The 26601-nt window shown below is 45.4% G+C and overlaps 1 protein-coding gene across 21 annotated transcripts in view; it reads right to left on the bottom strand.

The window, feature by feature from the left end:
• Nucleotides 1-26601, bottom strand: part of PTK2 (protein tyrosine kinase 2) — a 253830-nt gene that overhangs the window by 86365 nt on the left and 140864 nt on the right. For all 21 annotated transcript variants that reach the window (XM_036830829.1, XM_036830830.1, XM_036830831.1 and 18 more), the window contains 6 exons: nucleotides 22853-22993; nucleotides 22265-22342; nucleotides 16591-16698; nucleotides 14774-14891; nucleotides 9610-9640; nucleotides 5846-5898 (listed from right to left, as the gene is read on the bottom strand). In XM_036830829.1, coding sequence (XP_036686724.1) covers nucleotides 5846-5898; nucleotides 9610-9640; nucleotides 14774-14891; nucleotides 16591-16698; nucleotides 22265-22342; nucleotides 22853-22993 — 529 coding nt within the window. The remainder of the gene's footprint in view (nucleotides 1-5845; nucleotides 5899-9609; nucleotides 9641-14773; nucleotides 14892-16590; nucleotides 16699-22264; nucleotides 22343-22852; nucleotides 22994-26601) is intronic.

Here is a 26601-nt window from a genome sequence, read left to right as displayed (position 1 = left end):
GACAAAAGAAACTCTTTCAAACTTCAAAACGGGGCAGACTTTTGGATTCCAACAGAACAGTCAGAAATGAGTCAGGACTATGCTATTCCTGATAAATGGGAGAAAAACTACCCTGAAATCAGACTCAGACTCTTCCAAAACCACTCCTCCCTTCTACACACGGACATCTCAAGCTTTCCAATGACTCGGTGTGGTCTAACGGAAAGGCGATGGGTTTGGAGCCCAGATCTGGGTTTCCATCCGGCTCTCTGCCACTGCTAGCTACGTGAGCCAGGCCTCGTCACCTCAGCCCATCTATAAAGGGGAAACATGAGGAAGACTGTCCCGAGCTTCAAACAAGACAGTGCTTGTGAACGTGCCTGGCATAATCTCTGAGCCTCATTCACATGTAAATAACTATCAGTACTTATATTTACAAAGCAGTGGAAGAGCAATGAATGAATAACAGACCTAGTGTTTCAGAGACTGTGAGAAAAAAAGGGGGAAAAATGCAAATAATTATTATGGACTATACATATACCACTTTATATTTTACAGAACTTTACAGTTTACAAACTACTTTTGCATATATAAAGTAACTGCTTGATAACAGAAAGGCACAATTTTCCCTAGAAAGAGTCACTTCCCATTTTCACTGTACAAACAGAATGCTTAAATAAATGCAATTAAACTATCCTGACTCTTAGAGTAAAATATTCCAAAATCAGTCTATTGGACCCATCCTAAATGGGCCGGTAAAGCCCCCATAGTGGGGCCACTTGGGTGGTCAGCCTGTATTTAGTAGAACCCAACTTTACCCAGACATTCAAGGAACCTCCCTCAGTACTTGTTAATGAGTTGGTTTTGTAATCTCTTCTTTAAACCCTGCACTCAGAGGCTTGGGAATTGCATTTATGTATGTTGAAGCTGATTAGCTGACATGACCTCTTTCTTTTCAACAAATAAAACATGAAACTTCAATCTCAAAAAAAAAATAAAAGTAACTGCTTTAGAATTTGTAATGAAGCAGCTTAACGCAAATAACATTTATTTTGCTAAGTTTATTTTCGTTTAGAACAATTTTTAGTCACTAACTTGAGAAACCTAAAGGTAATCTTAAATAACTGGAATGATGTTGTATGATTAACTAAATCAGAAGAATCTGTTATAAAGTAAAAAAAAATTTTTTTAATTTATAATAGATACTGAAAAAGTATCATCACAAAGTGGTGCATTTGATCATCAACCAAGGGCTCAGCAGACGCAATCAAACCAAACATTTCTAACAAAAGAAAGAGGTCATTGCACTGGTTGTCATGACAGACACATAAGAGAGAAAATCGTCTTCTGATCTCCATCCCATTACTACAACCCAGATGTGTGACAAGAGCCACGTGCACAGTGCAGTGGCCATCATGCGTTACCTGTGTTTCTGTCACACTTAAGGTCCTACTGCTTGATTAAGGGCCTGGTTATTAAAAAACAGAACAGAACCCTGAAACACAAAAACCAACCAAACAAAAACCAAAGTTTATACCTTTGAAATATTTAAAATTCAGCTTTATTCATTGATTTTCCTCGGAAATACCTATATTCCTAGGGAATCTTCACCCACACGAATGTGGCTCAAGCACGCCTCCCCCACCCCCCTGCCCCGATCCTGGCACCACTCTCTCTGACCACTTACAGACCCCGTGTCTGTAGTACAAGCAACGACCTCTCCACTATAGTTCTAACTGAGCTCCAGAATGTGTGCTTACACGTTTCCTAAAAACTTACACTTAGGCTAAAAAAAATTACTCTAGGCCCTCAGAGAAATGTGCCCAAGGAAATGCACTATTCTGCTAGATATTTTTGTAAATCTGTTAACCTTATACTTATTTTTATAGAGAAACTTTGTCTAGATTTCAGAGATAAACTCTGCATGTATTCAACATCAACTGTAACTGTGCCCTTACTGGAGATGATCTGATAACTACATTTCCTCCTACAATGAGATTGGAAGGAGGGCCTGGTACCCCGTCATCACGAGCTGAGAACTGTCTGAAGGCACCTAGACCCCCATTCTCCCTGCCTGCTGGCCTCCATGCCCCTTACCCAAAACCACCTAGGAGTGTGTCCAGAACAGTTCACAGTGACCAGCTCACAGCAAGCGTCTGAGAGTCCAGCAACTCTCAAGGTCACTGCTCGTTCTGGGGGGGGGTCCCTGCCTTTCCTCCTCCTGTTCCCGTGCGTGGAGCACATTCCTCCAAGTCCCAGCACCTCTCCGTACCTTGCTGGGGCATCCGATTCATTTAAAGGCAATCACTAAGCACTATGTCCCAGACAATAAACGACAAATAAAACACGTCTTTGCCTATGATGGGGGCAGGGTCTAGCGGACAAGAAGGTTTCTAAAATCATTACATCTATTTAAAGACTATCGACAATAGTGAGACATATGGTGGGCTAGAGAACTCTGAGGAAGAAGAGTCCTGGAGTAGCCAGGGAAGGCTTCTAGGAGGTGGTGGCATCTGAAGCCAGCCTTGAAGATCAGGTAAGAACTTTTCAGTTATGAATGTAAATAGGGGAATCAGACAAGTCCCACTTTCTCCATCTTCTGAAGTGATTCTTCATCTGTACCTGGGGTAATCTCCCTTAAATTGTTATTGAAAGGCAATATAGCCTAGAGGACAATAATGACCTGAGTTCAATCCTAGCTCCATCATTTTCAAGTTGTGTGACACTGAACAAGTGTGTTCACCTCTCTGAATTTCTTTCCTCCTATCTGTGAAATGGGGAGACGACAAAGACCTCGTGAGATCGTCGTAGGGATGAACGAGATAATACCTAACGCTGTGCACAGCACACTGAGAACCTAATAGAGACCCGTCACCTCTTAGCTGTGTGCGACCTCGCCTGCCCTGCTCCCTGCCACTCCGGCTGGCGCTGGGTTTGCCAAGTCGCTGCTTCAGCGCTCGCTGTCGCACAATGTGTGCGTTTAGTCACCTGCTCAGAGAGACTCCTCTTGACCCCAACCTTAAACAGTCCCACCCCTCGCTCTCCATTTGCCTGCTTTATTTTAACTCAGCGTCCGTCAGTCTCCTCCACAGAACGTCGGCTCCACAAGGGGAGGGCCTGGCTTTGTTCACTATTGTACCCCAGCATCTGGAACAGTGCCTGGCACACGGCAGGCACTCAGATGTATCTGTTGACGGAATTACCGTAAAACGGGAAATGTAAAACTGGAGTAGTATCCACCTTGCAGGGTTTGCTGGGGCCAAACGAGATGGACCCTGACAGGGAAACAAGTCACCACGGCCGGCACACAGACTGAGCCTCACCACCACCCCACCAGCCTGGAGACAGATCAGCTCGCGGTGGGGGAGCAGACGCGGCGCTCTGCAGGGTCCGGGGTGGGGGGGTTGGTCTCCCCTCAGTGTCAGCACTACACCCACGCGGTGCCGGGTTTCCAGGCTGCTAGGTAAGGAAGAACCCCGGGGTTTAGCAACAGTACCGGCTTTCTTGGTGTCTACTTAATAACTTATGGGCGACGTGCAAGGCACAGCTCCTGGCTAGCCAGGCTGGTGAGATGTTATTCTCTAGTCTCTGTGGAAGACACAAATAAAGCACAGTGAGTCCACTTCCACAAAAGGGAGCAAGCCATAGGCGGGCTGACGAAGGATCAACAGGAATCTAAGACGTCAGGCCTGTCACTGAATATCCACAAGACGCTGAGAGCTCTTTCTGGCCTGTCTCGGTGAACCACCAAAGTGGTGGTCACGTGTGAAACGGCATCACTGACTCTAAAGAACGAAAGACCTTGACAAGTGACAATGAAAAGGACATGCCGAATGGCGGAGCAGCTCAAGCAGAACGACAGAGGGAAGGAGGTGGGGCGGAGGGCTGGACGCCCGGCTTTATTTGGCTGAAGAGCAACGCGGGGGAGGGCCGGCGAGGCAGGCTGTGCCCAGACCACGGGAGGCCGCTGGGGGCTGAGCCGAGGAGTCAGAACTTGGTCTGATGGACTGTAAGTCGCTCCTGAAAGTTTCTGCCCAGGGACCCGCCCATTTAAGTTCAGTAAAGGCGGTAGCCATCAGGCAGCTACTGCAGAGACGGGGCTGAAGCATGAGCTTCTAGTCAAGGGATAACCAGGGAGAAACAAGGAAGGCGGACTCAGAAAGGAGGGCTTGGCTGGGAGAGGTAAAACCAGCAGGTGTTGTGAGCAGCAGCTGTGAAAAAACTCTGAGGACATCAGGAAATGGAAGGAACAAGACCTGAAGCTTCTGTGAGGCGTGTTGTGTTTCATCACTAGCTGGGGTCACGACGAGCCCAACAGGGCGTCTCAGCTCCGTATCACGCGGGGCAGCTGTGAAGCACGCGTGCGGCAGCCACGGCGGCGACGGCCTCACTCCCGTGCCTGCCTCCAGTCTGGCAAGGAGAGGACCAGGGCGCTTACGAATTACTCAAAGCGGGCTCAATCTCACCTCTTCTATGGAACACGCCACGGAACAGCCTTTGATGCCCGCGACTGACAGGGCCCTGTACCACCTCGCCACTCTGGCATGTGGTGGCCTTCCTCGCTCCGCCGGAGGGCCTGCTCTCCGTCCGCTGCACCTCCTGCTCCCGCCACAGGCTGGAGATGAGCGCGCTTAGCGGCCCCGCGTCACCGCGGGGGTTTGGAGAGCCCGGTGGAGGCGGAGTGCGTGCTGGCAACCCTGCAGCCCACCGGGCGTCTGGCACTGCCCAGCAGTACCAGCTCCAGCCCTTAACACTCCTCTCCCCCCATCAGGAAGGGATCAGTTTCCTGAGCCGCAGCGCTCCGGCCCACACACACCCGCCCCACGCGGTCCATCACTGGAGCATCTTTGCTAAGCATATGGATACGAGCACAGATATTTCTTGAGAAGGGGGCTGTGGGAAGTTTGTGGACAATAAAAAAAAAAAAGCAATTCTATTTGTACACTGGAACACTAGAAAATAATTCAGTCATCAACGAGGCAAAAGCACAAAACTAAATTTTAGGTAAAAATTAACTCAAGGTAAATTAAACTAACAGGAATTAGATTTCTTCTAAGTCAGATTGTCAGATACTAGAGTTTTAGGAAGCTATATTTTAGAAATGTGACATACATAAGAACATATTATATGTGTGTGTATGGATATACATGTATATGCATACATGTATAAATATACACGTATAGTATACGTATCAATATTTTAAGATACCAAACCTGGGTCCATAGAAGATGCTTTTTGCTTTTTCCCCACCTTTCCTCTATTTTCCACATTTTTAAATGGAGAAAAAAGGCACATGTATTTTGAAAACATATCAAGGGAAGCACACCACACTCATCACACCAGCAAATAGTTAAGATAATGCTTATGTCAACATCTTAACTATATTTTTAAAAAAGCAATATTCAAACACCATTTTATGTTAATTGTGAAAGACAAAAGCTGTTTTAAAATGTTTCACATTTCCTGAACTTCAAAAAATAATAAATATACAAAGTATATTATGCTAATTTCTGCTACATTACAAAGATAAGTTATAATGGCAGTTTCAAAAGTAAAAATTTTCACTCTAAATATAATTAACATGGAATTAAAACTGAAAAATAACTTGAAATTCTATACAATCCTGTGAGTATTATACACGTATGTCTCATATTAAAAAAAATCAGTGAGCTATATTTAAACCTATTTCATGACGGTAAAATTATGCAAATTTTAAAAATTATTAATAATTTTAATTTTTAATGTTTAATTTTTATAAGCTGTTCTAGAAAGAAGTAATCCTAATACAAATGAGCAGACGTCTAACACACGGCGACTTCCTCCCACGGCGGCGGGGCCTCTGCCTGACGCCTGTGGGGCCTCTTACCTGACACGGAGACGGCGTGGGTCCGAACGCCCTGCTTCTCGCTGTTGGCCAGCCTGGAACAGAGGTACAAAGCCGTGAGTGCCACGCTCTTCAGACCACACCGCCAGCATTCATTCAAACCGTGAGCTGCCCACAATCAGGACGACTGTGCCACTTCCCAGGGAGACTGCACGGTCTAGAGGGGTGATTTTGTAAAATACTGGATTCTACCACCTGAGGCCCTTAAAGTCACCAGACTGCTTTAATGTTTTAAAGACCAGAAATTAAGACAGAGACGTGAAGGAACGCTGAACTATAACACCACTGAATGTGGTGTACGTGGCTTAGATTAACTTTAATTTAGATGCTGGACTGCAAGGGAGTAGCCGAAGTTATACCACAGAGGGAACGATGCCTGGGACTGAGATGCGAACGTGAAACACTGTTACACGACTGGCCCTGCTTCAATTTCGAGCACGTCCAAGAGCAGGCAGCACATTGACATATATTGTTATTATTTACAGACTGAAACAAGGTAAGCTTAATGCATCTGGTTATTTGTTTCATGAAACGGCTCGACAACGTTAGTGTTTTACATACACACCCACATAAAATAACATTTTGGCCAAAGGTTTCAGTGACATTTTTAAAAAATCCAAGTATAGTTCAGTTTAAAATTTTTGGAAGAGCGTAAAACAGAGAAAAAAGGAACCCTATAGTCTTTATTTATTTTTAAAAATATTTTTGTTGCATTTCTTTTATTTATTTTTAAGTCAATTTATTTATTTATTTTTGGCTGCTTTGGTTCTTCGTTGCTGTGCACGGCTTTCTCTAGTTGCGGTGAGCAGGGGCTACTCTTTGCTGCGGTGCACAGGCTTCTCATTGTGGTGGCTTCTCTTATTGTGCAGCACGGGCTCTAGGCGTGTGGGCTTCAGTAGTTGCAGCACATGGGCTCAGTAGTTGTGGCTCGTGGGCTCTAGAGCAGGCTCAGTAGTTGTGGCCCACGGGCTTAGGTGTTCCGCGGCATGTGGGATCTTCCCGGACCAGGGCTCCAACCCGTGTCCCCTGCATTGGCAGGCGGATTCTTAACCACTGCGCCACCAGGGAAGCCCAGAACTCTATAGTCTTTAGATGTCAAAGTTACTTTGCTCTTTTTATAAAAGAAAACTTTTTCCTGCTACATAAGCCTTTACTCTAGAAGTACTAAGTAAGAATTTTTCCTAGTATATAGAATTTATATTAGGTAATACGGGAGCTTAAAATAGTATATCCCCATTGAGAACTAGAAATATTCAATATGCAACTGCATAACCTCTATAATTAAGGGTTACAGCACAAAGCCATAGCCCTGAGTTCCTTTTATGGAATTCTCTGAAGATGTGAAATGGTATCTTTATTATAAAAGTTTAACCAAAGTTGTTTTCTAACAAATCACCAGCTCCTCTTCTATTGCAGCTCCATGACTTATTGTCACCATCTCTGAACTACGTTTATCAGGAGGTCACAGGTGCACACATTCATAATAAGCAGGTTACACCATCTGCCTCTGTATCCTGTTGATAGGACACCGGGGTCTTCCTTTGCTGTGGGTTGGGATGCTACTTCAAACCAACTTACAACTGCAGGGATATCTGCACTTCTCTGATCAGTGGCAATAACAGGTCTGCTGCTCTATGATTTGTGGAAATTCTGCTCTTTTAAAGTTTGCTTTATTTGTTCAGTTTTTCTAGGATTTCTTAGCACTTTAAACCTACTCCCTTCTTCCTCACTTTTTTATGTGTTTATGATTCCAGTGTGTTTTAATCCTCAAAGTCATCTCTTAAAGACTTTCCACAATTGAACATACTATGAGCATTAGTTCCTTGCCTGATGTGGGACATTAATAAATATCTATTAAATATTGTTGAGTTTGTGAAACACAAGGCCTAAAAGCTAAGAGAAAGCTGGTCTCACCCATCCCTCCACTCGCCTGCCCAGCTACTGTGTACCTACTGTGTGCCAGATACTGCCCAGTGTCAGGTCTACCACATCACATGACCCTGGCCGTCAACGAGGCCACAGGGTGTGAGCAGCAGAGAGGTGATTGTTTAACGTGACATAAGTTATAGGAAAACACACAGGGCTGCTCCTGGGACTGGGGTGGTGGGAGGTTTCCAGAGGCAGGGATGCAGGATGAGACTCGAGCAGGGCCCTGCTGAGGACAAGGCTGGAGGGAAGGAAGGACGGTGGACTCCAGGAACTGAGGGAAGTTCAATGCGACTGCAGAGCGAGCACGAGGAGCCGGAGGGGAGGCTGGAGGGGCGGCAGGGACCGTCGGGCAGCCTCCTGCCAGCTGGCGGAGGATGTGGCCTGAATCTAAGAGCAGCAGCAGCCACGCAAGGGGTTCAAGAGGAAAGGTCCCTCTGCTGCTGTAGGGAATGAATGGGACGGTAGGCAAAACGGGACAGGCAAAGGTGCGTAGGAGGTGTGCAGAAAAATGGGAACCCAGAAGACCTGAGACTGCTATCCTCTGAGGTGGGCCCTTGGCTGGTGTTTAGGAGGGTTCCCGCCAACCCCTAACTAGTAAGTGTGGTTCACTGTCCTTAGACTGTTTGTACAAATAATATGGTTCGTGCTGAACTCTCGCTTTCCTTCTGGGAGTCTGGAATTTGGGTACATGCCAAGCAAAGTGTGCATACACGACCAGGCCCCCATAAAAGCCGGGGCACCGAGTCTCCAACTAGCTTCCCTGGTAGACAACACTCCACGTCATCACAACTCATTCCCGAGGATCAGGTGCGCCCTACCGGAGTCCCTGAGAGAGGGCTCTTGGGAGCCTGCCCCTGGCTTCCTCGGGACTTCATGCCATTGCTCTCTGCCTGGCCGATTTTGCTTTGTATTCCCTGGCAGCCATACATCACAGCTGAGAGTATGATTACGTGCTGAGTCCTGGGAGTTCCTTCTAGAGAATCACTGAACGGGGCAGTCTTGGGGACCTCGACACAGGAGTCTACTGGAGGAGCCCAGACAGGTGATAACAGCTGAAAACCGGGGAGGGACGGTGGGAATGTGAAGTGGATGGATCTTATAGTTAGGAAGCAGAAAGGAAGGAATTGACGGTAGACTGGTGACAGAGGAGAGAGAGTGACAGAACAGAGGTGACGCCCAGGTTCTACCCTCTTCATCCCTATATGCAGTGGCCTCTCAGGTGCTGTATTCTCTGCAGGTGCCTTGGGATTCTCTTCAAATCTCTCTCTGAGTGCTCAGCACACAGCTGTAATTGTTTATTTACCTGTATATCTGAATGTCTAGATTGTAACTTTCGTTTGGTCCCCAATTCCTAGCACAATGGCTGAGAACAGAGAAGTTTTGGCATTCTTTTACTTGTACAGATTGAAACATCTACTATGAAATTCATGACATAAACAAATTTAAAAATTAACATAAACTACATATCTTTAATTTTCTCACTTGTAAAATAGCCAGAATGGTATCTATTTTCAGGTTCTTATAAATATTGTCACTGACTATAAAGTGACTGTTTGACAACAGACCTCCCTCATATGATCACTACTATTCTTGAGCTCTCTACTGAACTTAAAGGGAAAATTCACTCTAACACTTTTGATTAAACCTAAATACATGATTTACAATTGATCTGATTTCTTTCTGGAAACATTTGTTTTCCAGTTTCCTAATCATATACGTAGAAATTTGATTACTCAGGCAAATGGATAATAAAGCATAGTGACTTCCTCCCAGTTTCTAATGCACAGGAATTACAAGACACACAAAGCAGTACTTACTTGGGTATCGACGGCAAAGCCCGTTCACCTTCTGGGGAAAAAACAGAAAGAGAGAGATGAGATTCCTTCCATTCCTTTTGAAAAGATTATGTATAGAAATCAAAGAAAGAAGATGAGTCCTATTTCAGAATTTTAGCAATAACCCTTTAAAACGAAGTTGGTATACTGCCTATCTATCTTAGGTTTCCATGGCTTTATTTTCAGTATTTATGACAAATATACACTGCCTGCAGGTGCAGACTATATAAAAGGTATTGCCAATCAAAACCAAATGCTAAGGGATAAACTGATGAAAGATATTTTCCCCAGGAGACTCTAGAAGATGAAGAATTTCTCATAATCAAAGCCAACATTCTTTACCAAAGACTGAACGTCCTGCAGCAACACCAAAACCTGTGCAGGGAACACACAGAAGTCCAAAGGAAACAAAGCCACAGGTTGTGTTCCTGCAGGAACAGGGGCAGCCAAGGGGCCCAGCAGCCTCAGAGGCGTGGCCTGAAGTGTCCTGTGGACTCGACTTCGGGAGGTGCCGAGGCCCCCACGACGGTGGCAGACTCCCCCGTCACGGCTGGGCTCTGGCCAGTGCATCACAGGGAAGCTCCGGACTCTGCTCAGGGGCTGGGGAGATGCGCTCCCTCCCCTTCATCAGTGAACCAGGAAGCATGGAGGCCCCTGCTTTAATCTCTTTTATCGGATGAATCTGGCGGTAAACCCATCCCACCACTCCCCTCGCTCCCCAGGCCACGGGTTACCCTTGTCCAGGTCTCTCGTCCCTCCTCCTATGCCCCGGTCCCATGTGAGTGCAGGCCGTATGGCCCTGAACACAGCATGATGCCCTCACACATTCCATCCCTTGAAAGATTCTCTTCCTTCTGGTGGAAGCTTCATCCCTCAGTCTTTCAAAGCTCAATTCAAGCTCAACCTCCTCAAAGGAGCCCTTCCTGGAACACCCCACGTGGCTCTGGATGGCCTTCCTGTGCTTCTGCTGCATTAGCAGAGCGCTTCCCACGTATCAGACGACTTAGAAGGTCAGACTTAACCCGCCCACAGGCCACCCCCCTCCACCAGCAGAGGACCTGGCACTCACAGCCACTGCATAATACCCAATACACTGCAGAAACTTCATCCAAATTTCCTCACTATGACTTTTTCACATCCAAATTTCAAGCAAAATAACCACATTATACCGTGAAGACCAAACTTAGAATAACTGGAAAATCCTATCATTAGTTTATTACCCCATGGATGCCACCACCACCACCTTACCCACACTCAACACTGTCAATTAATCATATGGGCTTTCAAATGACATGTCAGTGTGATTTCTAGCTGTTTTACTCTCTCTGTTGAAATTTCTACTTCCTTGGAGAGAAAAAGGAACCAGATTATGAAATATTTGGTTAATACAGGCTTTATAAGAAGCTGGGCAGGAGTTGGAAGAAGGCTGAAAATGAGGTGATTAACAACTGAAGGAGCGTAAGAGAGTCAATTTTCAGGAAACAAGAACGTAGCAGAATATTGAGAAAAATGGCAACAGACACTGTGAGTAGTAGCATTATAAAAATCCCTAAGTTCTCACTAACTAAAATGCCCAGTTCTAGGAGCTAATTTCTGACACTGCTTTAAATTTATCAGTTGAATGAGTAACACATGCTTTCTCATGGCATTCATGTGGTCTCTTATTTCTCAGAATAAATTCCTTAGGATTCAGGATGCATCTTTGTATTAACCCACATTTCTATTTTCATTTTTAGAACGGAGGCTTTTAATTTTTGAATAAAAGTTTTTATCTACTGTTTTTTAATTAAATAATCAATACAGATTCACTGTAACAAATCTAATCATAAAGGTCTATAATGTAGACAAGTTGAAGCCCCCCCGCCTTCACGTACAATTCCACCTTCCTTAGGGGTATTCATCGTCCACACTTAACGTTCCAGACTACCAGACTCCTTGTATGCTTATAAACACCCACAGGTTTGGCTATACACACACACGTGCATGTAGGTTTCAGCACGGAAACAGGGCCAGCTCGTCTTTTCAAACAGCTGCATGGCATCTCACACTCCCTTATTTATTAGCTACTAGCTCCACCCCCGCAGACACCGGGGTCATTCCACATTTTGTGCTACCGAAGACAGTGCGGCAGGGGCGCCGCATCAGTGGTTCTGTGGGGCTGTTTCCAGGAGGGGCCGGCAGTGCCAGGAGCAACCGAAAGCACTGTCCCAACTCACACCGACACAGTGGAGTGTGGAGGGCACTTCGCAACAGCCCCACCAAGAATGGGTATCACGGTCTTTCCACCCATCTAACAACAGGTTAACAGACACAGAATGCTATCTGTGGACAGTGTGGACACAGAACACTGCCTGTGTCCATACGCTTACTGGACAGTGTACGTCCGTTCTTCTATAGGTGCCCATTTTTACCCTCTTATTCAATGAGCTAGAAGAACACTTGAAAAATAAGAGATTTTAATTCTTTATTGTATGTATTACAGATGTTTCCCCTTCTGTGTCACGGCTTTAAAAAGCATTTCTTTTACTAGTAGAAGCGCTTTCATACTTATGCACTGATGAACTCTACGGATTTGCTCTCCGTGCCTTCTGGGTTTTGTGTCAGGCTTAGGAGCAGCCCCACCCTCACAATGTGCATTATTTACCATCATCCTCTGTACAGAAACCCTCCTTGAGAACGATGAAATTATGACCCTGATTCGCACAATTCTTTCCTCTGAGGAGAATTTTACTAAGATTGAATTTTACTAAGATTGAAAAATTGCTACTGAGCTTTCTTGCAAGTAAAGGAAAGGTCAGATAACTCCCCACGATAAGGGCCAAGGTCACACAGCGACTCTGCTGGAAGCTGGTTCAGGGCATCGGACTTGTGACTCTTAGTTTTCTGCCCCAATGATACCACCTTTAAAAGCACTTTCTAAATTCAAAGCAATTATGGTGGATCACAGAGCTAACAAAGTGCATCTGGGCACATCAGACCTCAGGTGTAGAACTTACACGTCACTATAACCGTTAACACTCGCAAACGTGTACGTGCTCCTTACCATTAAGCAGTTTATAGTCTAGAGAGGACAGATGGGTACGTACATAATCGTTACTTAAAGTACATCCCAGGAAAATGGTACGTTAGAGTTGTGGAAACGTGTTTCACATTTATTTGAAATTAAAAAAAAAACTAAATTAAAAAATGCACATGTGCTCTTGTCCACTTATTTCTGACTATAATCCATTAAAACATTTGACTGAAAATATTATTTCAATTAGGCAATATAACCTCACTTTAGGTATCTATTATAAAATAGTCATGTAATAAGTACATATGCTGTGATTTAGAATAAAGTAAATAAATTATCAGACTCAATAATTAATTCTATAAAGACAACATAAAATTGGTAACAACCAATGCCCTACTAGGTTTTTATGAGAAGCATTTTCATTTATGCTGTTTTCATATGAATGAAGAATTTAATGCATCTCATTTCATGAGATTTGATATCAAAATGTTTCTCCCTAGAAGGGAAAAAAAGCCAATTAAAAACCAACACAGAAAGATGTTAAAGCTTCAAACATTTAATGACTAATGTCTGAATGTTATTTTTTTGTGTACCAACAAATTGATGAAGAACATTTTGGTAAATCAGGATGAAATTTAAAAATTATTCACGAAAAAGAAGATAGGCGATATGGCACATTTAACATTTTTCATAGAATACTATCTTTATATGAAGCAACTTTCCCAAAACATTTAAATAATGTTTGCAAGGTACATACCCCCATTTAAAGCACAAAATGAAAACTCAAAAGCTCATGGATGTAAAAATTTTAACTGAGAGTAGCCTTTAGATATTTCTAAAAGCAACTTCATTACTATATTTCACATAAAGAAAGCTATGATAAATACACGCTATATTTTAGGAAAACAATAAATGAAGAGGCTTTATTGGTCTGATCATAGTGGGAAAAACAGTTTTGCTAGATTAGCCACATCCTGGAATCCATGCACTTACTGGCCTTTTGGTTCAAGGCTTTAGATACCGTTTTCAGAGCACAACACCCTGACACTAACTTTTAAACAAAGGTTCCAATGATGCCTCTGCTTCACACCCTCCCTCAACGCCCTCCACCTGCTGTCAGCACAGAGAACTTGACCGCTGGGCAGGCAGGGCTCTCTGCTGTGTCTACACTTGGAGCTCAGGGCTTTGTCATCTGCTTCCCTTGTGTGTCTCCACATACGCTTCCCCATTCGCTCACGGCTCAGTCGTCTCCGACTCCCTCTAGGGATCGTCCTACCCACAGATGGGAGTGCTGGCAGGGATCCTGTGTACCCACCTACCATGCTATAAAGTAGCTACCATTCTTCCATTATGGACGAGGAATCTCCAAGCCAAGGCTCATCCAGTGTGTCAAGATCACACTGAAACTAGCAGCAGCGTTGCAACGACAGCAACACTGAAGTTTCTGACGCTGTACATGCCAGCACGGCCCCAAGCCACCTACACACAGGGCCGTCCCCCCATGACTACACAAGACAGGGACCACTCTTCGTGTCTTGTGGGACGGAACTGAGGCACAGAAAGTTAAGTACTTTGCAGATGGCATGCACTCATGATTTGAACCCATAGGTCAATACAATTCCAAAGTCCAGCTTTTTCCTGCTTTATTTCAGAAATCCAAATCCTCTGAAACACCCCATCTTACTGCCTTGTGAAAGGCTAGAGACACAGTCATGTTTCTAAGGTTCATCACATCATGCTTAGAACTACTGCTCTAAGCTTTTGAGATCTATGAGAAAAAATAGGAAAGAGACTTTATTTATCATGAGTTACAAGAGACTTAAAAAAAAAAAAACGACCCAGAACGTAATCCCAAAAGTTTATTTAAAAATGTTAATGGTAACCTAGAAAATACATTAAGCATGTTGCTCAAAACAAAAGGGTCTAAACACAATGTCTCCTTTAAGCTCTGTCCAAACCCAGCTTTTAGGCTGTGAGCTGGGTCACTTCCCTAGAAAAGCAAGAATAGAGATCCACTGGGCTGAATTATTCACTCACTCTTCACTTTCACAGAGCGATCTAGAAGGACTGCAGGCTGTGGGGTGAGCTCGGCTAACGATTCAGAGGGGGCGCTGGAACAGAAGGAGAGCTCACCTTTCTGGGGCCTGATGATGAAAGACTGCGTGGCCCCGTGCACCAGCCGGCAGTACCCGTCTATCAGGTCGGCCATGTTCTCGGCGATGGTCAGGGACGGTGCTGTCACCGTCAGAGGCTGGACAGGGGAGAAGACCCGGAGAGAGCCGTTATTGTTCTTTGCAGTAATCAAAGGGACAGCTGCACTATGACATCAGATCTCTAGATACACTTGAACGCAGAGAGGAGCGGGAGCGAAACAAGATCTGTCGTAAGGTCTGAGCGAAAAAGGAAGTTTGATATTTAAGGATGTTATTCCTAGAATGTGTGACAGAAGGCAAACCCAGGCAAAAAAAGAAAAATCACTTAAACCGAGACTCCCTTTCTAGAATAAAAAGAGGTGAAAAAAACACTTCCCTTCAGAACGTCTGGTCCCTTAGGCACGCTCTAATTAAGAAAAGAATTTAGAAAATTAGTAAGCTAAAGTAGAGCTTATTTTAGAAACTAGACAAACGTGGAGTAAATTTTTATTAACCATCCATCGTAATTTTTCTGACATTAAAGAAAATTAGTGGAATTTCATTATTTTGAGCAGGCATAGCATGTTCTGCCTAAGAGCTTAGAAACCACACTTTTCAAATTAAACATGCAATTATGATAAATTTCCTAAAAACCTATCATTAAATGTTATCCAGGAGATAATCAAAGCTGTATTTTACTTTCAAACACAAGTATGTCCTAACTCATGTAGTCTTCATAACCTCCTTCCAAAGGGACAACTTATCTCACCTGCATTATCCTACGTATTATTTGGGGGTAGCAAACAGAAAGGAGGACAGGCTGAAAATCATGGTGCAAACAAGAAATTACTGAGACATTTTCAGGAAATTTCAATTTGCAATACGGTTTCAATATTTCATGGCATCATTTGTTTAATTCTGAGAACCAACTGCCTGGAGCCTAGAAATGCTGCGATCCCAAGGCAGTAGGAGCAAGAAGACGTGAGGAGCACTGAAAACAAGCCATCCCAGCAGGGGCTGCAGCAGAGCAGAGCCCAGGTGTGCGAGTGGGACCGGGTGAGCCCCCAGAACGGGCTTCGCCCACGAGTAAACCTGCGTGTGCCGCCAGGTTGTGCAGACTCTTCAGTATGTGAGTATTCTCTGTCCGTCTTTCAGAAAGGTCACCTTATGCAGTATTTGCCAAATGTTCATTTCTCGTGCCAGGCCTGCCTTTACTTTCCACACCACGTGCTGATTAAGAAGAGGCTCTGGGTCCAGACTGTCTGGGGTGAACTCCATGTCTACCACCTACTAGGACCGTGGCCACCATCCTGTGCTTGGTTCCCTCATCTACAGACTGGGGGTAACCAAAGTATCTCAAAGTGCCTCTTCCGCTGGGTTCTGAGGATGCCATGTGTTGTCCTTGGCTTCTGTGTTAAGTGTCGGACAGTGGGGACATATGTGGCAGAAAGTACCAGCTGCTGCCGTGGTTATTTTCCTAATTATTACCCCCCAGAGAATGTCACATACTGCACAGTCTGGGAAATAACACTGTAACATAGTTTACAGAATTTATATAATTCTAAGAGGTTGATTTTCTTGGTAATTCATGATAATCTTCCAGCACCTCCACAATAAGGCTCCATTAATTTTTAAACCTGTTTCCTATTCTTGAGGGCATTTAATCATTATTATTTGTAACGTAATGCTTATTACATTAGAGAAAGCTGTGATTCTGATGACCCGTGAATACTTCACCTGCATCCAGAAACAATCGTCATTTCTACAACAGCACTTTATTTTCGTCTTCCCACCATGACGCACGTGAGCCCTCCTTACCTCGGGCGCTCCTGCGATCTTCAGCTGCAGCGTCCCTTTCCTGTCCTTCTCTTCGCTGTTTGAATACTGAATGGTCTGCACTTGATTGAAGTCGGCCAGGTGTGTGGGCTTTGGGAAGAAAAGGCAAACACTCTGGACCACAGACGCAGTCCTCATGGTCCCAAGCCCACCTCATCCTCCTGAGGACGCCTCCCTGGACGGGATGTCTGAGGAAGCCAACTGTCCCTGTCGCCTGGGGGCCTTTCTCCCTCTGAGGAGTGGTCACGGACCTGCTAGGGCCCCTTGCTCACTTCACGGTCAGGGACGTGTCTGCTCTCTGCGCCCCTGCTGGCCGAGGGGCGCTCGCTCCATCCTCGGGGGCTGCACAGGCGGCCACCAGTCCCACATGACGCAGGACAGAGAAGGGGAGAAGGGAGTCCTGGACCTGACTCGCCCTCTGGCCGGGGGGGGCCGTGTGAAACTGCTGGCCTGGGGGAGCGTTCTGCTCCGCTTCTCACAGGCGGAGGGACCCGTTCCCACTCCCAATGCACCCTGAGCTCGAACAAGTCTCTGAAACGTTCTCAAGTTCCAGAGTGTAACCGTGCTAGGGAGACGGCGGGTATCCAAAGGACCCGCCCCACACAGACAGGCCAAGAGAGACACTGTTCACTTTCCCAAGAGGAGTGAACTCTTTTTTCTTATGCAGACAGAATATGCCCATCCGTCTTTCATCCTCTACCATTTCATGACAACGACCGGTTTGCGCGAGACGATTCCGACAGGTTTATCCAAAACAATCGGCCTCGTTAGGACCTCTTTCTCTTAGAACATCACCGGTATCAGCCCCTCCCTGCCAAGCGCCCCACTCAGCACAGATTCCGCCACTGGGACTGAGCCGGAATTACGGTTCCGAAGGGGACTCCTACCCCGCGCCCCTTCTCAGCGCAGCGTCTCTGCAGCACTGCTCTCAGGCACGGCTGTGCTCTGTCAGGCCCTGCGCACGGACACCCACGGGCAGTCCTCCATCCCCTGGGCAGCACACAGCACGGCCCCCATGCCCGGCCCTCTCTCGGCCTCTGTGGCCTCTGCCCTCATGGGCTTTCCTCCTCCTTCCCTGGCTCTCTTTCCTTTTCCTGGCTTCTCCCCTACTCAACCCACAAACGTTCAAGTGCCACAGGGCTCTGTGCTGGGCCCCGTTCTTCTCCCCAGCTGTGCATGGCCTACCCGGCGAACACCATCCAGTCCTGTGGCACAAGTACCATCTCCAGTCCTGAGCTCGGACTCAAATATCCAACTCCCTACGTGACATCCCCGCGTGGACATTGGAGAGAGACTGACCGCACACCCAGCACAGTCATGGGGACCCCCTTCCCCCTCCAGTCTTCCTCACTTCAACAAAAGCATCACCATTCAACCTGGTTCCTGAGTGGAAATATGAAGGCACGATTACTGACTCCCCTCCTTCCCTTACCCCACATCCAGCCCAGCTCCCAACACCCAGAATCCGTGCGTTTTCCCTCCATCCCCACGGCCACCACTCCAGTACAAGCCACCGTCTTGCACGGTGCTCAGAATCCGTCCTGCAATTGTTTCCCAGCCAGTGTCCCTTCATCCGTGTTCGTCCTCTACACAGACAGCCCCCGGAAGCCAGGGAGGCACTTTAAAATGTAACTCTGGCCCTATTAAGCCCCCTGTAAACACGGTATAATGCCACCAGCCAAAAGGAGTCAAACACCCCCTGGTCTGACCTCTGCCTGCCTCTCTGACCTAACTCCCCACCGGGACCTCGTCTTGATGGGATGTGCTCTGGTCTCACTGGGGCAGGGCCATTCCCTGGGAGTTGTTTTCAGCTAACCAAAGAATGAGGAACATGAATGAGGACCAGGGCTGAGAGGCCATATAATGTGCAGGAAATTCCCACATGGTGAAAAACTGTCTTGTGTCCTGAATGGCTTTCAAACGTCCTGGTGTTTATTCATGCTGGTGAAAAATCTGACTCTAGAACCCACCTCTATTTTGAAACAAAGTATGCTCTGCATGGAATTTTCCAGGAATGCAACTTAGGTGTAATTCAGGGAATATTACACTTTCCTGTCTTTGGAATGTTACTATGAGTTGCTCACCATTTTGGAAAAGGGCATCACCGAGGGCGAGGCTAGTCTGATGTTTGAGCTGCTGGCACAAGGTACATACACTGTCATAGAGGAGGCCTGAGGCTCCTTCTAACACACTGGGGACCAAATATCATTAAGTCAGTGGTGACACATGAAATGAGAAATATCTCAATTAGTTTCAGTAAATGGTTATATTAAAATATTCCCATTACTGGCATCTTACAATTTAAAAAAATTTCCAAAGCACAAAAAGAAAGTTGAGTTATGGAAATTATTGTATTTAACTTATTTTTTATTCCTTCTTTTAACCCATTGTTTTTCTGACTCATTCTGACATTATCCCTCAAGGTCGGCCACATAAAAAGAATAAATTTTAAAGAAGTACTTAAAGGGAACAGCAGAAGGAAAGAATAAAAATAACCAAAAGATATTAGGAAAAGGAAATCTGTGAAGATAAATACTGAAATTAATGAAGACAAATAGATTAATGCTATAACCCTAACCGCTAAGCCTGTCCTTCAAAAGCAGCTGAAATAAATCCTTTGCAAATCTGAAAAGAAGAGACAAATCCAAATAGACAAGCTTAGGACTGAGAAAGGATACAGAAATAAAGTTACTGGAAAGATCATAAGAGTATCACGAGATGGAACTCCATGGCAACAATTTAAAAATGTAGAGAAGCAGATGAAACGCTAACAGTATGAATTACCAAATCTGACACAAGAAATGGAAAACCTGAATAGATCTATTACTACTGGAGAGGTTGAAAAAAATGGTTAAACACCCACCATTGAAAAAGGCACCATGTGGTTACATAGATTGATTCTATCCACCTTCACAGAACACACAACTCTACCTTGACTTAAAATATTTCAGGCCACAAAATGATGAAAAGCCCCCTAATTCGCCTGATAAAATTACTGTAACTTCTAATATCATGTCCTCATAGAGCTAATATAAAAAGAAAAGACTAGATTGATCTCACATAAATATTTGCAAAAATTCTATATATTAGCAAATATAATAAATCACTATTTCAAAAAAATAATATAGCATAACCAAGTAGGAGTTATTAAATGGCTCAATATCAGCACATCTAATCAAGATAATATAAAAGAACAACAAATTAAAAGAGAAAAAACCAAGATCATATCATTAAGGCTGAAAAAGCCTTCACACTCCTAATAAAAATTCTAAGCAGAGAAAGGCATAATTTAGAAACATGAAAGATATTTCACTAAAGGGACTTTCCTGGTGGTGCAGTGGATAACACTCTGCACCCCCAATGCAGGGGGCCCGGGTTTGATCCCTGGTCAGGGAACTAGATCCCACACGCATGCTGCAACTAAGGAGCCCATGTGCTGCAACTAAGACCCCACACAAGCAAATAAATAAATATTTCTTTTAAAAAAAGATACATTACTAAAACCCAACATCAAAAATTATCCTAAATGATGACACACTTTTAACTGATAAATTAAAACCTAAAACAAGATAGGGATATCCTCTACCACCCGTTATTAAACATGATCTTCAAGGTGCCTGTGAATATGAGAACAGGAAAGAACTGCATAGATTAGAGAAAAAAGTTAAAACTATTCTTTTTTTTGCTGATTACATGATTACATACCTACAAATCTAAGATTCTAATAAAAAATGACTTATTAAATGAACAAGGTTGCTGAATATATGATAAACAACAATCAAGTATATTCTGCTATGCTCACAGTATGAATTTTAAATTGGAAATGCCCCCCAAAAATTTTCCCAATAAGGCCAAAAACTCTATAATACTTATGAATTAGCTTAATACAAAAAATCTATACGAAAAAGGACTATGACATCTTATTGAAGGATGTAAAAGAAGTCCTGAACGGGCTTCCCTGGTGGCGCAGTGGTTAAGAGTCCACCTGCCAATGCAGGGGACATGGGTTCAAGCCCTGGTCCGGGAAGATCCCACATGCCGTGGAGCAACTAGCCCGTGCGCCACAAATACTGAGCCTGAGCTCTACAGCCCATGCTCCGCAACAACACAAGCCACCACAATGAGAAGCCCGTGTACTGCAACGAAGAGTAGCCCCCGCTCACCGCAAGTAGAGAAAGCCTGCACGCAGCAAAGAAGACCCAACGCAGCCAAAAATAAATAAATAATTAAAAAAAAAAAAAAGAAGCCCTGAACAAATAGAAAGGCATACCATATTCTTGGACAGATAACTAACACCTACTTTCACAAATTAACAAACAAGTTGGAATCCCAACAGAATTTTCTGCTAATTCTATAACTTTGGTTTTGAAGGACTAAACAGTCAGTAACAGCCAGGAAAGTGTACAAAAGAAAAACGATATATGCAGAAAGGGTACAAAAAAAGATGACACAGGGATGCAGCACCAACCCAGAGCAATCCCATCTGGATGGAATCGGTACAGAAAGAGAGAACTGTGTCCTTGGACCAGAACAGAGGACCCAGAATTAGATCACAAAGATGGCAGAAATTCAACTGAGGTAAAAGATACGATTACTGTGCTGACACGGCTGGCTGCTCACTGGGATACCAACGAGAAGAGCAACACGGGGGAATGACAGCAGCCAGCATCCTCTAAGTGCTTCCTCTGTGCAAGGCCTTCACCTCAACACTGCACACTCAGGACCCACTTAATCCTCCTACCACCCCTCTTAGGGAGTTGTAATTATTATTGCCATTTTGCTGACGAGGAAACACAAGCCGGCTGTGAAGAAATGGACTCAAAGTCACAAGGCCAGCATGAGAGTGACCCACTGGGAACCCCGGCTGCACACTCCAGAGCCCATCCTCCGGACACACCACAGGCCCACCTTGTACCATACACAAAATTCCACAGGGGTTAAATGCGAAAGGACAAAGAAAACCTTGCAAGAGAATACGAGAGACTACAAATCAAAGAGAAGACAGATAACGTCACAGGGCTTTCTGAAGAGGTCGTGCCACTTTATACCCTCAGAGTGTTATGAAACGTCCAGCTGTTCCACATGCCTGCCAACACCTGGAATTACACATCTTTTTCATCTCAGCCATTCTGGTAGATGTGTAATAGTATCACACTGTGCATTTATCTGATGACTATGAGGCTGAACGTCATTTCACTTATGTCTTAACTATTTGGACATCCTCTATTGGGTTGGCTGCCCTTTTCTTAGTGATTTTTTTGATCCTGGAAAGAGCCAGAAGAGGCTGTTTCAAAGGACATGATACAAGTACAAATATACTTAAATTAGATGTAGAACTGAATGAAGAAATTAGTATCTAAAACTTCTCCAGATAAACTGTAACAACCCCATTCAGATCTCACCAACATATGTGCAATTTGTGTGATTCCTTTCCTTCCCGACTAAAGAATTTCAAAAACTTTCGACCTAGGCTGTCTCTTCCTTTCATTCCCTTGAGCAATAAACGCTGTGAAACGGAAAGCTTTAATGGCAGAATAATGTCTTTTCCAAGAGAATCCTCATTTCCTTATTTTGATTCCCCTTTGTCCACAATCAGGTCCGACAGGAGGTATGTTCCACACAGGCCGCTCCCAAGACTTGTCCAAAGCACACTTACGTTGCAGCCCTTGTCTGTGAGGTAACTGATTCCTTCTTCGGGGCCAATCGCCAGCTCCACCGAAATAATCCAGCTTGACTTGAAGGTGAAACAGGTGACGGCAAAGGTACCAGAAGGAAAAAGATATTTTAGATAGAGAACCATGGACACATTAAAGGACCAAAGGGGGGCTGGACTAGCTTACTACTGATCTTTGTAACCAAATAATACAAAATATTTACATCTTCATGGTGCAGCATCTGCTGAGCCTAAGCAGAGACAGACAGACTGCGCTCATTCCAGTGGGTCTCAAGCCAATGGTTTCTTTGGGAAGATTATCTGAATAGGTAAACTAGCCCTTAGAGAACAGTTAATCAATGAATCGCTGGGCTGGAATAAAAAAAAAATCTTAGGCATGCTATTAAAAAAGGATGGTTTTAGTCTCACGTTGACACATTTTCTTTTTGTATTTTTCCCACTGTAAAATACTCTCATGTTGTTAAAAATGTGACAAATTAGATTTCAATCAGAAATTTAGATATACATGGATAAGAAAAAGCAAAAGAAATCACACCTAGTCCCACCCTATTTCCAAGTCCCCATACTTACACCAAGGGCACACTTGAAGCATTCTTTATCAAATCTGTACACTGGGGAGAGGATCTCAAAGAATTTCAAAATACTTTCTTCTCTATTAAGGTTGGCAAACTGTCTAAATGTTTGTTGGATCAATTTTCTTAGTGTTTTGGCCTGCATGATAAAATTACAAACATCTTTTTAGAGCCAACAATGAGTAAAGACCACAGCAATAACAGCCAACACCAAGGAACATTTCTTGTCCAGCCACCACTTAATACCACCTACGTTCACCAAATGTTGTATTTATCAGAGCTTTGTTTCTTTTTTAAAAAAAAAAAAATTATAGTAAAATACACATAAAACATACCATCGCAACCATTTTAAAGTATACAGTTCAGCAGTACCGAGCTTTATTTCTTAAACAGAAATTGGTAAAGCAATAATTGGCTTATTAGAACATGTGGTAAACAGTTAGGCATTAAAAATATAAGGGCTATATTCGCATGTGACCTGTAGTCGGCAAAGGAGGGGACATAAAGGCACTCACACATCCCAACCTGGGAGGGGAAGTCAACACACCCTTTCTGAAGGCAATTTGGCAATAAGAAATCAAAAACTTTAAAACCACAACCTTTGAGAAATTATTCTTTAGGAATGATGAAAGAACTATGCAAAGATCCAGCAACAAGGAGGTTCAGCACGGAAGTGTGTAGAGTACCCCACAACCGGCCATGCATGCAGCAGTGTGTCTGCTACCCAGATGTCCTAAGACTGCTGTGCACATCCCATTTACTGCCATGAAAATCCGTATCACAGTGCTACATGAAAAAATAAGACAAGGCAATCTGTTGTAGTGTAGATGCCTTTCAAAGGAGAGCACAGGATATGGGCCTCACACAGGCGGGCACACGCACCAACACACAGTGAAGACAAACCAGCCATGCCTCTCTTCTCTGTGTAGTGGGATCACAGGTGATCTCTGGGTGCCTTTTCACTTATCTGAGTTTTCTATTTATAAACCATGAGCATCTGGATGGTGGAGGGTGGCGAGCCCACAGTCCATGGTGTGCCAGAGAGAGAAGTGTGGCCTGAGGGGCCAGCAGGCAAAGGATGTGTGATGGATGAGGTCTGGGGAAGGGGGCAAGAGGGTGCAGGCCACAGGAAGCAACTGGGTCCACCCTGGTGAGATGCAAAGCCCTGGGGCGGCCTGGGATAGGAATATTGTGATCCGACATAGGTTTTAACAGGAATACTCTGGCCACTATGTTGGGAACAGTATGAAGGGAGCAGGAGAGATCCAGTGAGATGCCACCAAAATAATCCAGGCGAGAGGTGATGGGACCCAGGCACTGCTGCACAAGTGTAGAAGCAGAAAGGAGTGAGTAGTAGTCTGATTTCAGACCTGTTTTGAAAACAGAACCAACAGGATGTACTGAGAGGTAAGAGTTACCACTGAACTGAAATGGCCAAGACCGGGAGAAGCAAGGCGGAGGAGGGTCTTAGAGAAGAGCAGGGGCTGCCTGAGCCTCGGTGTGAGATGCACACAGACAGGAAGCAAAGCCAGGAGGCTGGAGACAGGACAGGGCGGGGATCTGGAGGGGCAGGGACAGGACCTCATCCCATGGCGGCCTGCTCATCTCAGCAGTCAGGGAAATGGGAGCAGGTGAATCAGGAGGGGGTGGCATACTTTGGTGGGTCAGGGCAGTGACAGCCTGCCTGGAGTGGCCTGAAGGTACCAGTGTGGTCAAAGGATTGCTGGATCTGGGACACCGCAGAGTGAGCTGGACAGCTAGGAGCTGTGGTCAGCGGGGGATCCAGTTCCAGAGGGGCTGCAGTTACTGGAGATGAAGACCAGGGCGCGAGGCGGCGGCGGGCAGAGAGCAGGCCCTAGATAACCTAGGGCCGGTGACTTTTATTTCAACAGCTGGCTCTGCTCCTGCAGAGAAGGTGTGGGGGAGAACGGAAGCAGAAAGACTGGCGCCGGGCACGCATGGCCGCCTGGATGATGCTCGAGATGGCAGGGAAAGCGGGAAGTCGACACAACTCGAGTTTTGGGTGGAACAAGCGGGCAAACAGAAGGGGCGGGCTCCGGGAAGATAAAGTCACGTTAATTCTGAACGTGCCTGAGATCCGCAAGTCTCCCGATCTGAACCACTGAGCATAAAGCTGGATATAGACCCGAGCTCAGGAGACAGCAGGGTTGGGTCAGAACGTTACCGTCTCCAGCCGACGTGATTACAGGCATGGGGCCTGATGACTCCCACAAATACAGTTGCCGCAGGAAAGAAGTGCGGGCCAAAGCCTGCTTGGTAGGCCAACACTGGTTTTAACCAGGGTTTAACCAGGTGAGCCAAGTGTGGAACTATAGGCGATTGGAAGAGTATCAGTTATGGTTTTAGATCACAGGAACTAAACTGAAGAGAAGCAAAATGGGTTCAAGGGCAGCAAGGCTTGACTATCAGATGTTACCTACAGCATGAGTGGTTGGCCTTGGACACTCTGTAAACGAAAAGTCTGGGACGCGTGGTTTGGGGGAGAGCCGTCCAAGCTCTGGCCACGAGCCCAGAGACTGAAAAAGGCCACTCTCACCACAGCTGAGACGGCATTTAACAGCTGTTCTGACTCCAGGCTTTGCAAACACTCTCTGCGTCTCCTCTTGAGCATTAGAACCACACACGTGCATGTGCCCACCTGAGCTTTCCACCTGAAATTCCCAGACACCTGAAACCTGGCGTGCCACCAAGAGAACTTGTGACTTTCTTCCAGGCCTGGTCCTCCTCATCTCAGCAAATCTCCCAGCGGCTTAGAGACAGAAACCTGGGCGGCAGCCTTGACCTCTTTCGCCCACCTCTCAAAATCCACTACACTGACACATCCTCAAAGTGCTTTTCCAAAAGCCACGTTCTTTTCTCTAAGCTTCCCAAGCAGAAGCCCCGCTCTTGCCTTGATTTCTGTGATGGTCTCCCGTGGATACAGAATTCTGGTAGAAGAGAGACTAGTGAAAAACAAGGAAATGGAAATACCTGTGATGTGAGCATTATACGTAGTTAGTTCTCTATTAAGTGTGTAGAAGTAACTCACACATGACAGGTAAATACGCGTACGTGTAAACATGAAATGCAACACCTTACGGTCCCTGCTCATCCTCGTTCTCCTACCGAGCCCACGGCACAGGCGCTCCCCATTCCGCGTCTCCTTCCCTCGCTGTTGTCCCCCGACCCACAGCACCTGTGGAATGGGTGTGCACGGGGTCAACTAAACTGTGCACCTGACCACTCAACCTGCCGGAAAACTTGAGTAACTGGGCAAATCGGTTTGAAAATAGTAACTGTGCAGTGTTAGCAGACAGACAGCCTGAGCTACAGTTTCACGCCTCTGTGTCATCCAGCTGACTCTGTCAGTTTTCCGCATGCTGCTCTGCCTGGCCCCTCCCGAGTCCTACACGTCACCCGGCTAAGACAGGAGGTCACACTCATGAGCGGCAGCCGCAGGAGCTGCAGGAGGGAGCGCGCCCATTCAGGGCTACTTCCTGGGACACAGAGCCACACCCCGGCTCCCCGCCCAGCAAGGGCGGGCGCACCTGGCCGGGAGTGAGTGCCTGAGCTTTCTTGGGGTCTCTACTTCAACGTGGCCACCCAAGAGGACTGAGATTTCCGGCCTGCAGCAGCCAGTGTTGGGCAGGAACTAGAAAACCCTCGCTATCTGAAAGGAGCCCCAGATTCGTTTCTAAGAAGGATGCCTCAGAAAGCATCAGTTCTTTCCTCCTTTCTCAGTCAGGA

The sequence above is a fragment of the Balaenoptera musculus genome, chromosome 17 (assembly GCF_009873245.2).
Source record: "Balaenoptera musculus isolate JJ_BM4_2016_0621 chromosome 17, mBalMus1.pri.v3, whole genome shotgun sequence".
In the NCBI taxonomy this organism is placed as follows: domain Eukaryota; kingdom Metazoa; phylum Chordata; class Mammalia; order Artiodactyla; family Balaenopteridae; genus Balaenoptera; species Balaenoptera musculus.
The sequence above is the reverse complement of the archived record's forward strand: the minus strand, read 5'-3'. Positions and strand labels throughout refer to the sequence as shown.